Source organism: Aythya marila (genome assembly GCF_965140915.1).
Source record: "Aythya marila genome assembly, chromosome: 14".
In the NCBI taxonomy this organism is placed as follows: Eukaryota; Metazoa; Chordata; class Aves; order Anseriformes; family Anatidae; genus Aythya; species Aythya marila.
The window spans coordinates 10,146,156-10,160,980 of NC_139055.1; the positions used below are offsets into that span (position 1 = coordinate 10,146,156).

General features: G+C 41.8%; 1 protein-coding gene across 1 annotated transcript in view; it reads left to right on the plus strand.

Moving 5' to 3' along the window:
* The first annotated feature begins 5,042 nt into the window (after window positions 1–5,042).
* Window positions 5,043–14,825, plus strand: part of CPEB4 (cytoplasmic polyadenylation element binding protein 4) — a 42,304-nt gene continuing 32,521 nt past the window's right edge. Inside the window, exon 1 of the mRNA XM_082771826.1 lies at window positions 5,043–6,952. Coding sequence (XP_082627952.1) covers window positions 5,831–6,952 — 1,122 coding nt within the window. The 5' untranslated portion in view covers window positions 5,043–5,830. The remainder of the gene's footprint in view (window positions 6,953–14,825) is intronic.

Sequence of the window (14,825 nt, forward strand, 5' to 3'; positions counted from 1 at the left end):
AGATTGGTTCTGGTAGGAGCTTGCGTGGTGCCCCTATAGCAATCATCAGCCACAAATGCCTGATGATGCCACAGTGGCCTGGGAATCCTCTGCTGTAAGGTCACTGGAAGAGTTGTGTTGCTTCCAGAAATGAATCCATTACGTGTTGCTTGAGATTAGTGTGAGTTACCATAATGACTAAAAGTACTGCAAAGGTAAGTCAGTTTGAAAACCCTTGGAGGTGAGAGGTGTACAATACACGGCAGCCAAACTGCAGGGGTCTACTTGGAAGATGTGGCAGTAAATCTGGATACTGAATTTAAGTTGTACATGAGCAATGGCTGCTAGAAAAACTTTACCCTTTCCTTTCTTTTGAGAACATTTTTGAAAACATTTTTATTGTTGAGGCAAAGGGAAACTCAATATAATTATTATTATTTTGTTTTAATTATTTAGTTGGCCATTTGGATTTTTATTTTTTAATTATGGATCTTATGTTTAAAGTTTCACCCAAAAGTTAGGCAGAGAAGAGCAACCAAGCTCGCATGAGGAGCAGCTGGGGAACTGGAGTTGTTTACTCTGGAGAAGAGGAAGCAGAGAGAAGCCTTCATTGCTCTCTGCAGCTCCTTGAAAGGAGGTTTTAGTGTGGAGAGTGTCAGTCTGTTTTCTTAGTTAGTCTCTTTCCTTCTTAGAATAGAAGGAAATGGTTCCAAGATATGCTAGAGGGGGTGTAGATTGGATTTTAGGAACATTTTATTCATGAAGAAGGTGGTCAAGCATTGGAACAGGCTGCCCAGGGAAGTGGTGGAGTTTAGTGATGGGACCTGGTAGGTCAGGTTGATGGTTGGACTCGATGATGTTGAAGGTCTTTTCTAACCTAAGTGATTCTATGATAAGTTACAGGAAAATCAGTGTGTCACCTACTAAATGAAAAAGGATCAATCTGACTGCAAAATTTGAGCATATGGTTTGAGATTAAAAATACAAAACAACAACAACAAAAAACAACATAAACAACAGCTTCCGCTTTTAGCTATATATTGAAGTACAGCAAGAAGGAAGTTTTTAGGAATGCTTGCCACTATTTTAGTGTGTCTATAACAAAAAACAACAATAATAATATCTCCGTTACACCATGGAAACTAGCTCGGTTTTGCAGTTAGGCAGCTGTGAAAGACTCTCCCCTCCAAAAGAAGGTGGCAACTGAAATTCTAATGCTATTAATAATAAAGAATCTTAAAATGTTTGACAATTTTATAAGCTAATCGTGTAGCTGACTTGATGATTAGCTTCTGCAAGACTTATGTGGCAATTCAAAAAAGACCTTTTGGTTTTCATGCATTCCAAAAAAAACTCACGCATTATTTGAGACTCTCATTACATCATCAATTCATCAAAGTGGCAACTTTCTCACAGGTTGTTAAATGCAGTTATTTATAGACACTACTCATTTTCTTTAGTGATTTATTCTTTGCAACTAAATGTGGTGACTGCAATCCCTTTATATTGTTCATTTTGTTGGCATTTTTTCATCAAAGAGGTTGAATAAAATGACACAAATCCTGCTGGCAGCTGATACCATCAAAATGTCAGCTGTTAAGAAACCTCCCATGTTTTCAGCAAACCATGTTTGTCAAGTGAAGTGATTAAAGTCAGATTTTGGAAGTTCTGCTCCTATCACTCCAAGGGATCTGCATCTACCCTAATGCATTGCAAGGGTGTGCCTGAAATTAAGGCCATCCACTCAGTCTTTCCCAAACTATTCATGTAATAGCACTGTACTCCTGGAGCCAGGTTCATAGCTTCTTGACACAAGTGCTTGTTAAGTCTCAACCTGATGATGATGATAATAACAACACTATGACTAGAAAAGTACAGAAGAAAATAGTACTTATTTATACATGGGTTCACATAGGTTGCAAACAGTAAACAAAAGGGGAAGTTATAACCCAGTAATTATGCATTCACAATGATGTTTTCATGGTATGTAAAGAAGGCCATTTTCACATGTGGAAACAAGGTATAAATGACTGCAAAGAAAAAAGATCATTAAAAAAAAATGTTTGAGATATACTGGGTTTGGTAAAAATGTCTGTACCATCCAAACTGACAAGCAGGTGACTGCTCAAGTTGGAAGGAGTCTTGGAGAAAGTGGTAGTGAGCACCTCCACTACTAAATGAAAATTTTTCAGGGCTGTTTCTATTCTATGTTGATTTTTCTACTGGTATTATCTACATTTAGCTATTTTAATTTGTAGATGTGCAAAAAGGGCACCCATCTCTAGAAATGAGCTATTTTGCAGAACTGATATGTAGTAGACAAAAGTTTTGATGTCTGTGCTTGAATAATCCCCATTCCTGTGCAAGAATCAATTTTAAAGAAAACAAGTGCATGTCAGTTTTGGACCTACGATTGTGCCCATAGAAGCCAATCAGATGTGCAATAGATGGTGTTATCCCTATGGTAACCACAGTTGAAAACTGGAATTTCACTACGTGTTCTTGGCAGGCAGAAACAACCAAGACCATTGCTTTTATACAGATTTGCTAAGCAAGGTGAAATAATAATCACTATTTAGTAAATACCATAGCTGTATAAAATACACACCTAATTGATATTTCAGACTGCACAGCTTGCTGTAAGTTTTTTCAAGCATTAGAACAGGCAGCCTAGGGAAGTAGTACGGTCCTCATCCCTAGGGGTATTTAAGAGACGTGTGGCCATGGCACTCAGGGACATGCTTTTGTGATGGGACTCAATAGGTCAGGTTGATGGGTGGACCTGATGATGTGAAGGTCTTTTCCAGCCTAAATGATTCTATGATTCTATGAATACACACTGATTTTCAGTCCAAAACCTTTTAAAGTATATCATACTCAGCCCAGTGTTGAGGAGTGTGACAAAGGGGCTTCTCTGCAGGCCTCATCCCATGCCTTCTCCTCGCCTGCCTTACACTGACATGTCTTCCTTTGGCTTTCTTTCTTCTGGCATGGTGTTGTTGTCTGTCTGCAAAGCAGTTGCCTTCAGTGAGAATAGTGAATATTTAAAAATATCTACATTCAATATAAGCTTTTTCAGGGGTAACTCCAATTTATTGCATATTTATTTGCTTCTGTACATATCTTTCACTAGATTTTTTTGCCTCTTTTAAAATAGAACTTTCTTGGAAAATCCTTTATGATATGTGAGATAGAGTTTGAAAACAGACTTTTAGATCAACCATCTCAGAAAAATCTTTTTTTTTTTTTTTTTTTTCATATCTTTTTATCGTAACTCTTTGTATCCTATTCCCATATTTCAAAACCTAAGATAACAAGTAGAAGTCAGGTTCTGTGGTATTCTTCAGGTCAGTAGCTTTGGATGCTGTTACGTTATTTCACTGACTTTCCCTTCCACCTGGGAGATGGCTTGGAGCAGCAGCCTAGTGCAGGGTAGTATAGGGAGGGCAAGGTCTAGTTGAGGGGACTCGGATCTTAATTGTTAAAAACAGGCAGCATTTCGGATGTGATTTAATGCTTAGATATTAGACGTGATAACAGAGGAGGAAGCAGCGTCAGCGGATATCAGAATGGCCCGACCGGGCCCTCTCCGCTCCAGTCCTGCAGCAGGGAGGACACCCTGCCCTCCACAAAGATGGCCGCACGGGCACGGCAACCTCGCTCAGCCCAAGATGGCCGCCGCGCCACCACCCACCGCCTCAACCCGCCCGCAACAAAGATGGCTGCTCGCGCCGCGGCAGTGGGCGGAGACCGAGGGGAGAGGGGAGAGGGGAGGGGGCAGCGCCCTTACCCAAAATGGCGGCGCGAAGCCGGGGAGGGGCGGGGTCGGGGCGGGGAGGCGGGGTCGGGGCGGGGCGGGGGCAGCGCCCGGCGGCGGAGCGGAAGTGGCGCGGTGCCTCCTCCAGCTGGTTGTCATTTCGTGCGGCGGCTCGCTCCTGAGGAGACCGGGCTCGGCGGCGGCCGGGCGGGGAGCGGCGGCGGCGGCAGGAGAACGAGAAGAAGAAGGAGAAGAAGGAGAAAGGAGGAGGAGAAAGGAAGGAGGAAGGAGGGAGGCACCGGCTGCGGCACCGAGGCAGGAAGCGGCTGGGGGGGGGGAGGGAGGGGAAGGGAAGGAGAAAAAGGGGAGGAGAGGGGGTTTGAGGAGAGAGAAAAAAAAAAAATAATCATAATCATAATAAGCAGCACGGCGAGGCGAGCGGCAGCCCGGGACCCGTCGCGGCCAGGCTCGCCGGCTGCTGGAGCGCTGCTGTGGGTGCGTGGGGCGCTGCCCTGCTGCCGTCGCCTTCCCCCCCCTCACCCTCAGGAGGCAGCGTCCCCCCGCCCGGAGCCCGGCTGGTTTACATGAGGGGGAAGGAAGCCCGCCTGGAGCCCAGAAGACGCTCAGCAGGGGAAGGACTGCTCCCAGGAGCCGCCACCGCCGCCTCCTCCGCTCCCCGAGAAAGCCGGCGGCCGAGCCCCTTGCCCTGAGATCTGCGGGAGAGCCGCTTAAACGCCTTCCATGGGGGAGAGAGGAGCCCGGCCCCCCGCCGCCTGCACCTTCCCCTCCTCGCCGGAGGCTGCTCCTCTGCTGAGGTAAAAGAAACAAAAAGGAAAAAAGGAAAAAAAAAAAAAAAAAAAAAAAAAAAAGGCTACCCCCACTGCAGGACACTCGTGAGGGTGGGGGGGGACACCGCGGGGGGAACCCCACAGTGAGCCGGGGCCTGGAGAGCCCAGCCTGCCTGCACCCAGCCCAGCCTGCCCGGCTGGATGAGGAGACCCTGAAGGGGGGGAAAAAAAATAAAAAATCACCACGTCCACGCACATCCAGCCTGCACGGAGGGAACCCACGGATCCGGCACCAGGAGCACCCTCCCAGCTGCAGAGAGAGAGAGCAAAGAAAATCGCCTTCCCCTTCCTCCCGCACAGCTCGCTGTCCCCTCCCTTCCCTTTTCCCGAACGCTGAATGCTGATTTCTGAGATGAAAATCTTCCTCCGCGGACGGCCAGGGCTCATGTGAAGGACACGCAAATATTGGATCATAAATAAGAAGCGAGTCTGGCGAGCTCAGAAACCCAGCCCAAAAGGAGCAGCATCAAGAATCCACCCTTCTCCTGCACAACTCACTCCCCACCCAACACACACAGAATACTAATTTCCTGAGATAAGATCTTACCCCTTCTAAACAACCACACGCGCACACACACACACACGGAGTGTATATTATTGCTACACATAATAGGTTAAACACAGCAGCACGGTAAAAAGCCTCCTCTGCAACTCACGCCTCTTTTTCACCCCTCTGAATGCTGAAATCCTGAGGTAAATTTTTTTCTTACCCACAGCAAAGACTCTTTTTGAACAGGACAAATATATATTAGATTATAGAGATGTATTAAATTATTCCAGATTTAAATCTATTTTTTTGCTGCCAAGGGGTCGGGGGACCAGACGTCATTGTATATTTTTTTTCCTCTTAACTCATTTATGGGCGAGTCAAGGCTGCTGAGGAGGAAAAAAACAGGATAGTTAGAATCTCTTTATCCTTATTCCCCAGAAGCTTTTTCTCTCACTGCTGTGCATTTCGTTTAGAAAAAGGAAACCTCTTATTTTGTGAACCAAAGATTTATTTTTCCCTTTCTCCTGGCTGAAGGGAGGAAACGGGCACCAATTGACACATTTAAATAGTTGAAGAAATCTATCTTTTGCAGAAACAGAAATCTATATCCAAATCTGAAATAAATAGTGTGGAGGGAGAAACTGGAATATCTAGCTAAAACCAGGATACTTAATAATCTCTCCTCGGAAGAGGAAGAGGTAAACACTAAACATCGACTTGTTCTTACACAGAGGATTCAAACCCTAAATATAATAAATGGGGGATTACGGGTTTGGAGTGTTAGTGCAAAACAACACTGGAAATAAGTCAGCTTTTCCAGTCAGATTTCATCCACATCTGCAGCCTCCACACCATCATCAAAATGCAACCCCCAGCCCTGCTGCTTTTATAAATAATAACACAGCTGCCAATGGCAGTAGTGCTGGGTCAGCTTGGCTCTTTCCTGCTCCAGCTGCCCATAATATTCAGGATGAGATTCTGGGGTCAGAAAAATCTAAAACTCAGCAACAGGAAAAGCAAGAGTCCCTAGAAAAACAGCAGCTTTCCCCTAGTCAAAGTCAGGAAGCAGGCATGCTCTCTGAACCTGAGAAAGCTAAAACTGAAGAAAATCAGGGTGATAATTCTTCGGAGAACGGCAATGGAAAGGAGAAAATAAGAATAGAGTCGCCGGTGTTAACAGGATTTGATTATCAAGAGGCTTCGGGGCTAGGCACTTCGACACAGCCCTTGACATCCACTGCATCTTCTCTGACTGGTTTTAGTAACTGGTCTGCAGCTATCGCTCCTTCTTCCTCTACAATAATCAATGAAGATGCAAGTTTTTTTCACCAGGGAGGGGTCCCTACTGCCTCGGCTAATAATGGTGCTCTGCTGTTTCAGAATTTTCCACATCACGTCAGCCCTGGCTTTGGTGGTAGCTTTTCCCCTCAAATCGGACCCCTCTCTCAGCACCACCCTCATCACCCCCATTTTCAGCATCATCACAATCAGCATCAGCAACAGAGGAGGTCTCCTGCAAGCCCTCATCCGCCTCCATTTACACACAGAAATGCTGCTTTTAATCAGTTGCCTCATTTGGCTAATAATCTAAACAAGCCGCCTTCTCCATGGAGCAGCTACCAAAGCCCATCGCCGACACCATCTTCATGGAGCCCCGGGGGCGGTGGATATGGTGGGTGGGGTGGGTCCCAAGGTCGAGACCACCGCCGGGGACTGAACGGAGGGATAACGCCCCTGAACTCCATCTCGCCCTTAAAGAAGAATTTTGCAAGTAATCATATCCAGTTGCAGAAATATGCTCGACCCAGCTCGACCTTTGCTCCGAAATCGTGGATGGAAGACAGCCTGAATAGAGCTGACAACATTTTTCCTTTTCAGGTGAGTATTCTCTGTTATATCCATAATAAAAGTAACAGGAGTGCATTAAAATGCCATAGAGGGGGTGGGATGGGGATTTGAAGGCATGGTGTGATTGTATGACTTCTGTGTTTGCAACTAAAAAAAGCCACACGGCTAACTTGAAATGTCATAGTAATTACACTCAGAGCTGTGAATCATGTGTTTCTTGGTTGTTGCTTTTTTTTAACAGCAGTGGTCATATAAATATCTATATCCCACCAGGCATCTATAATTAGCCCGTTTCTTTCAGCTTAATATTTATTCACACGAAGAAATAACCAAAGAACAAATGTAGTTGCAAGTAGCAAGTACACCTACAAAAAGGAATAAGGAAAAAAGTGCTGCCTGATGAAGTGTGAGAGATCTGAGGCCTTCTGAAGTATTTGAAAACACACCACATCTGAGAAAAGTATTAAGCGATTGTATTTTGCTTTGCAGTACCATATGGACTTGTAGTGCAACAGAATTTTTGTAGCATTTTTTTGGAAACTGTTTTTTTTCTTTTTTTTTTTTTTATATGGTGGTAATCAAAACATTTTGCTTTCCGTAGCGATGGCAGCAAATTCTGGGTACAGGCCATTAAATCACAACCAGAAATAGATCTGGACGAATGTCAGATGGTGGTCTCCTGTGTTTTCACATGGCCTCATCCTGATAGGGGATAGCTTGTCTGACATTTTGCTCTCTCCTTCTAGGCTAACTTTTTAGGAATCTGAAAAGAACTGTATACTGCTGATCCTCCCTGGCAGTAAAAATTAAAACTCTTCACCTGACCATTAGTTAAAACTTTTTTTGTGTGTGTGTATGACTTTTGTGAAGTCCTTTAATGTGGATTCATAAGCCCAAGAATTCTTTGACATTTAGTGTTTTTTTTTTAAACATCTTCAAATGAGGGCAAAAGTGAAAATTTCAAAATGACTGCAGTATTTCTAGCCATGGTGTAAGAAGCAGGGTGACCTACTTTAAAATAATTTGAGAGATCAGGAGATAAGAACTGTGCAATATGCCTCATGTTATCAACCACCCTAGAGAAATATAAATATGTGTAAGAATGGCACGGTGGATTCAGACGTAGGAAAGGTTTAGTTCTCCTGAGTGTAACCTGTTCAGTTTCTGCTGGGTTTGCAGGGCCAGCATATGCAGCCTTCAGACATCAGGGCAGCTGCTGGCACTAACTTTCCATTAGAGACCTTTTTTTCCTACTGCAGAGCTGCTAGCTGGTTTGGTATCAGGTAGAGCCCATGCAAATTCACAATGCATCGCATAATTGATGTTAATATGGGGATTTCTAATTAATATAACGAACCTGTGTCCAGCAAACCCAATTTATTCACTGAAACCAGTCGAAAAAGGGACACAGCTGGAGTCAGTCTTTTTTCAGCCTCACTGCAGCAATACTTGGCTCGCAGTTTAATTCATTCTGTACCCTGACACGTAGCTGATGTACAGAGTGACAGAATGAGATCGAGCATGTTCTTGCTGCTGTGTGTAAGGCCCAAATGTATGTGCTCCAATAGAAACGTGCTTGGTCCGATATCAAGGAAATTTGAGGAAATCGACAACATCAACCTTGGCTTTTGGGTTGTGTTCCAAACATAAAATATCAGACATGCTTATTTTGGTCGTGGTAAAGAAATAATTTTTGTGTAGCATGTTGGTATCTGTTTACTTAAACGCTGAGATGAAGCTGTACATGTCAAGACCAAGTCTGACACTTCTTCATGCCAAGAAAAGGAAAGTGTTGGAGTGAAGTGCTTTCCAGTCTGTTACTATCACTTCTGTGAAGAAAAGGGCAGGGCAGCAAAACAGGACTTCAGCACTGCAGACCTAGAAAGATGCTGATTAATTTTGAAGCCATCTTGGATGACTGCTTTTTATAACTTTTTTTTTTTTTTTTTTAAATCTCCTTTGGTTACTTGGTCCTTTGTATTTGGAAAGCATACTGGATTTTTGAATCACTGGAAACAAATGATGTAAAATTTAACCATTGATGTATTTTTTATTTTTTTCTTGATTATGCTGATTATATTACTGATTCAAAGCAGAAATAAGGAGTTTTGCTTATTGTATTTTTGTGTTTATGCATATATATGTATATATTACATGCACTATCCTCCTTGATGCAATCATGTGCTGGACAAGGCTATTTTGTTACTGGAATCTTCTTAGATTCCTATTTAGGAAATAACTGAAAGCTGTCTTTGCTGCAGCAACATAATGGGGTAATTTGATACAACTATCCCTTTCATGCAATATTTATGTTTTGCTGCTTAAATCATTAACAAGTGTTGCAGCAGTCTAGTGAAAATTAGTACCTTTATAAAGCAAGATGTAAACCAGTAATTGCAGATATTTGGGGATCGCTTCTTTTTCTTTTTTCCCCCAAAGGTTATCTTTACTCTAAAGCCTGGTGAAACAGAAGTCTGTGTTTTGATGGAAATCTTAGGGTAACCAAGCATAAGTGCTAATTTCCTCTTTGGAGAGGACAACATTGCATAATGTCCCCATGAGCCACTAATGGGAGCTGCTGCTCACTTCAAATACTTCTGCCCCTGGCCCTGGGACGCTTAAGATGAAATGGGCATTCCAAACGGCACAGATAAAAGGAAAATGCTGCCTTGAGATGCTTGATAATCTTACAATTTGGTGGTGGCCTGGCTGGTATTTGAGAGCTTCATGCAAAACATTGTGGTGTTTGTCACAACTATTTTTCATTTGGAATTCGGTCTCGTAACACTTCAGAAGCAGCACGTCGGTAGGATCCTCACGTTGCAGAGATGGAACTTGAGGCGAGGTCAGGGAAGACTATTACCAAATCTGTTAATGAAATTAAGTTTCGATACTGTGTTTTAACCACTCACTGGGCAGCCTTCCCCCTTCAAAGATATTTTGAAAAGAGAAAAGCCATTGTTCTTTGTGTATTCATTTTAAAAGGAAATGGTCTCCAAATGAAAGAATGGTTCCTGAATAAAAATTAAAAAAAATAATAATGTGTTTTTGGATACAACAGCCTTCCCTGGGAGTTAATAAAAGGAAATATCTTGACTGTGACTGTTACATCTTACAAAGCTACAGATTTTTAAAATTATTCCCTCTATTCCCTCCTTGCAGCACTGGCAAACTGAGTGTTCAGTAATTGCATTTTACTGCAGCGTTGCCCTCAAGATTGTTTTGGCTTTCCTTTTGCTATGTACTTGCACTTCCTCATGAGAGTGGAACATCCTGCCTGTTATGCAATGCATAAATCTTGCTTTGATAGGCATTTCCAGGTTTCCAGATCTCATCTTCACATGTGTGGTGCTGTTTTTTAAATCGGTCTTTTGAAGGCACTAGCAGATTAAGCAATAGTGTTCAGCTTTCTGTAAAAATAATTCAAAATAATTTGCGTTTCTTCCTGGAATCAGGCTTGACAATAACTGCTCATTTCAAAGAATTTTGTACTGGAGAGCAGTTCATTATATCCACTTGTTCAAAAATGTTTTTTCCTTTCTTCTTCAGTGGCTAGCTTCCAGGTATATAACCCCTTCCAAATCCACCGAGGGGCTGTGCCAGAGGGACTTTCTCTCCCTCAGGCAGATATGGAAGGTTTGAGAAAACACATCCATGATTACAGACTGTGTTTTAATTCTGAGCTATACGTCATGATTTGTTTGCCCATAGAAATGGGCTGATTTAATAAGCATGTTAAAACAAACAAATTCCCAGGAATTTGGAATTAAAAAAAAGCCCTCTTGAGTGCATTTGCCAAGCTTTCCTCTTGGAAGAATTTTGCAAGGAAATTTCTTTACCATGCCTTTTTATTTTAATATCTGTTCTTTGTTGCTGAAGAGCCTTTCCATAGGGCTGGTTGCAGAAAGTGAGGCTGCTGCTTTTGCAGAAAGTTTTGCAGGCTTTTCTTCTCCTTTCTAGCCGCAGCAACCGTGCCGAGAAATTTCAAGCTATCATTTTAGAGTAAATACTCGAAGCTGGGTTTTTAAATGTCTGTTCACCCCTTTTTTCTATGACTCCATCAGCTGTGCAGTAATTAGTGTTTTGTGTGCTGTTCCCCACAGCTATTGGCCTGTGGAATGAGGAGCACTCTAATGTGGTATGACATGCACAAGTTAAGTACTGTGGAAGTTAACACTGTTCTTGTTTTATAAACTTACTACTGACGTTAATACGCCGGCTTTGGCCCTCCTGTGCGTTTTTGACCTCAGGGTTTCTTTTTAAAGGGAGCTTTTGTGAAAAGCTATTTGAATTATGTTTGTATTTTCCAAAGATTAAAAGGAGTACTCTTATTAAGCATTTTGCTTTGAAAATGAATTGCATACTTAGCAGCCCAGCACAAAGACCGAGAACACAAGATACTGTGGAACATAATTTATAGAAGGTACATAAAAAAAAACTTAATATGTGGCTAAAATAGAATCAGGCATGTTACTGGAAATTTTTATGGAGGTCTGTAATTTCTAACACTTAAAAAAAACTTCAAGTTTGACAAAAGCAGAAGTGCTCCCTCCCAAAAAAGCTCCTGTGTCATCCATCCGCCACTTAACTTTTCCAGCTTTTTCATATTGTTCCCTGGTGAAGCTCTAAGAGATGCTCAGGGCAGCATCCAGCAACATCCTTTCAGGAAAAACCTGTTTACTCCAAGCCTTTAATTCACTGCAGACTGGATGGGAAGCTGGAACAGGGCCTTTGCAAGGCGGTGGGAAGGAGGAGAAGCCTACCCAGAAGTATAATCAAGTCCAAATTTGCTTTGCAATTAATAGAAAGATGTCAAACTGCTGTTAGTGCCTACAATCTACCTCTCCCAGCACGCTGTACTTTGCCTGAGACATCAGGCTCTTTAATTGTGGGAAATGGGTACGAGGTTTCCAAAAGTTTCAGGCTGCCTGGGCTATAATAAGGGTAGCAAATGCAGCTGTCAGTTTTCTACTTTTCACAAGTATTCTGATTTGACAAAGATTTAAATAAATAAAGCAAGCCCCAGTTTTCTAATTACACCTGCTTTGTAAATCCTGCTTAATCACCTTCAATAAATTGCCTAACTCAGTGGCAGACTTTGTGTTATTATTGATTCTTCAGTCTTCAGAGAAACCAGATTTCCTAAGATTAGGTACAGCCTCAGCTACCAGCAGGTGCTCATACCTCGCCAGGCTTTACTTTTTGTGCCGTTTGGGGTTTTAGCCTTGGTGGGCTCATCTTGGGAAACACTCAATAGAAACTCTGAACTTGTTGAATATTAATTGTTCAGGTGATGATAGTGCCATGGGTGCAGATTAAATACAATGGGTCTGCACTTTAATTACTAAATTTAGACCTATGTTTTTTTCTGATGTATAGGAGACCTCAGGTATGGGATTTCTGAGTGTCAAGCATGATCTTCCTGTTCATCAAAAAATCATTTTTAATATATTTTTTATAGCAGCACATCCTTGTACGTGCTTGGTACCACAGGACTTTTTGGAACAAAATGTCTTTGAACTTAGAAAAATGTAAATGGAATAGCAATTAAAATTCCTGTTTACAAGTGGCTCCATTTTTCACAAGACCTCTAAAGGTAAAATAACCTGTCTGGATGTCAGTGGGGAAAAGCTTGTGGTCAGAGAGGTGGAGTGGTTTGCCCATACTGCATGAATCCCATGATGGAGTTGTGGCTCTGAAGTCCTGGGTTCTACTGACTGTGCTTTAACAAGGAGATTGCATTGTTATGAGCACTCTTCTAGTTATAAATACTTTCTAGCCACTAGAAGAATCAGGATATTTTTGCTTTTTCTGTAGACAAAGTTGGACAGGGTTTAGTTCAAAATTGGAATGTTTGCTGCTGTAGAATATTGACCATTTCGATGCTTTCCCTTAACCAGATCTGCTAGCTGCCACCTTGTATATTTTGTGAAAACAATGCCACTTTTTCAAAATGATATTTAATGAATGTCTTACAAAATATTGGATGACATTTTAAATGTAGTAATGTATTAAGACTGCAGCTTAATTTTTTTTCTTGGTCTTGCGTTCAACCTGATGTCTGTCTACCTCTCTTCCAGTTTCCCAAGGGCAAATGTGAGTGCCCGTTGAGCTCTCTGATAAAACAAACTTTTAGATATAGTAAAACACACTGTTGCAAAGCTAAGGTTTTGTGATCAATCTGTGTAAATAACATCAGATTGTAGTTAACTTACTTTGTTACGGGAGTTTATATACTTTGCTTTCTTTGAGGGTAGTCATTATCCCTATATCTTTTCCTTACAAATAAGTAAGTAAATAAGAGTACAGTAAGCACTCCAGCTCCAAGGAAAGCATTGTGACTTTGTGAATCAATCCATTAAAAACATCATTACACTGTTATTAATTTTCTTTACAAGAAGTATCTTGAAGAAAACATCACTTTTTTCTACTGAGCACAGCGTGACTCACTTGCTTTATAACTTGTAATTAATGTGTATCTGAGAATAGCTCTTTCCCAGATTTAGATACCAGCCAGTGATCAATATTTTGATTGTTGCAGCTTTTTGATGTCATGGAATTAAATGCAGAGTTATACATGTATCCAGCAGTACAGCCACCACCGCTAACATGGCTTCAGTCCTTAAATATATTCAGCCCTTAGATATATTGTGTGTAAGTTACACGTGTATTTCGATATATGTGTAAATACTGATAGAATGTGCTGATCATCTTGGAAATTAAGATTGGCAAAACTCACACTACTATTTTCAAAGCAGTCTCAGAATAAAATGTATTTAAATTTTACAAAAAATCTAAAAAAAATACTACCAATGCTGACTTTCCCTGGTAGCATGGATCCTTTCAGTAGCTTGGTAGGTAGTCAGCTAAATTAGTGGAGTTCTTTTATAATAAGATTCGTGGAGTTCTTTTATAATAAGAAGTGTGCAAACTGCTGATTTCATTTCGGCTAGTTTTTATTTAGGTCATTTATAAGAGAGACATCTTTTCACGGGATAAATGTGTACAGGTTTACTTATATGCCAAGTTCTTGAAATTACTCTGCATTCCCAGAGAGGTGGAGCACTGCATTCATTTCAGGAACATACCCAAACTCAGTTTAACAGTTCATAGTGGTTCCTAGTGTTGTGTTTAATGTGGTTTGCTATCTAATCAATGAGTGGAGACACGGAGGAGCAAACTGTTTCAAACAGCTGAGGAATGAGACTCATCTTCCCACAAAATAGTACTGGATCAGCATCTTGAGAGCGCTCTAGCCTGTGACAGCTTTGTTGGTTACTGTAACAGGTTGCTGGGACCACTGGAGAGGGGGAATTTGAATGCAGGCCATATTTCAGGCATGTTCCCTAGCCAGTCCCTTTTTTTATATCATTGTTAATGGCTGCAGGTAGGAATACAACCAATTAATCTTTGTGTTGGTGCACAGCGCCATGTTTTAAAGTGTCTGCAGTATGGTTAGAAGCGTATGGACTTTATGCAAGAAAGGGGAAAACTGTAACCTCCTCACCACGCTGCTTCCATTGGAGAATATGGTGTTCCTATCAGCTAACCACTTCAATTCCATTTTACTTTTTCCTCCTCAAATGTTTAAGCTCTGTTCTCAAATACTACCTACTGCAGCAAAACCCTCTGTTTGTTACTATAGCTCAATCCAGCATAACACAGATATTTTAGAGACCGGAGACTGTCTTAGGGCTCATGCAGTGCAGCACATATGCAGCACAGTACATCAGAAGTCATTTGGCTTTGGTTTTACCCTTCGTTTCTCTCGGACAACTGAAATGCTAAGTGCCACAAATTCAGCAGAGACTTGAGACTGCCCAGTTTCCGCACCCCGTATGAATTTTACAGCTGTTCATAGGTTGGAGATGAAGTTAATTCCACACAAAGGAACACAAGGCAA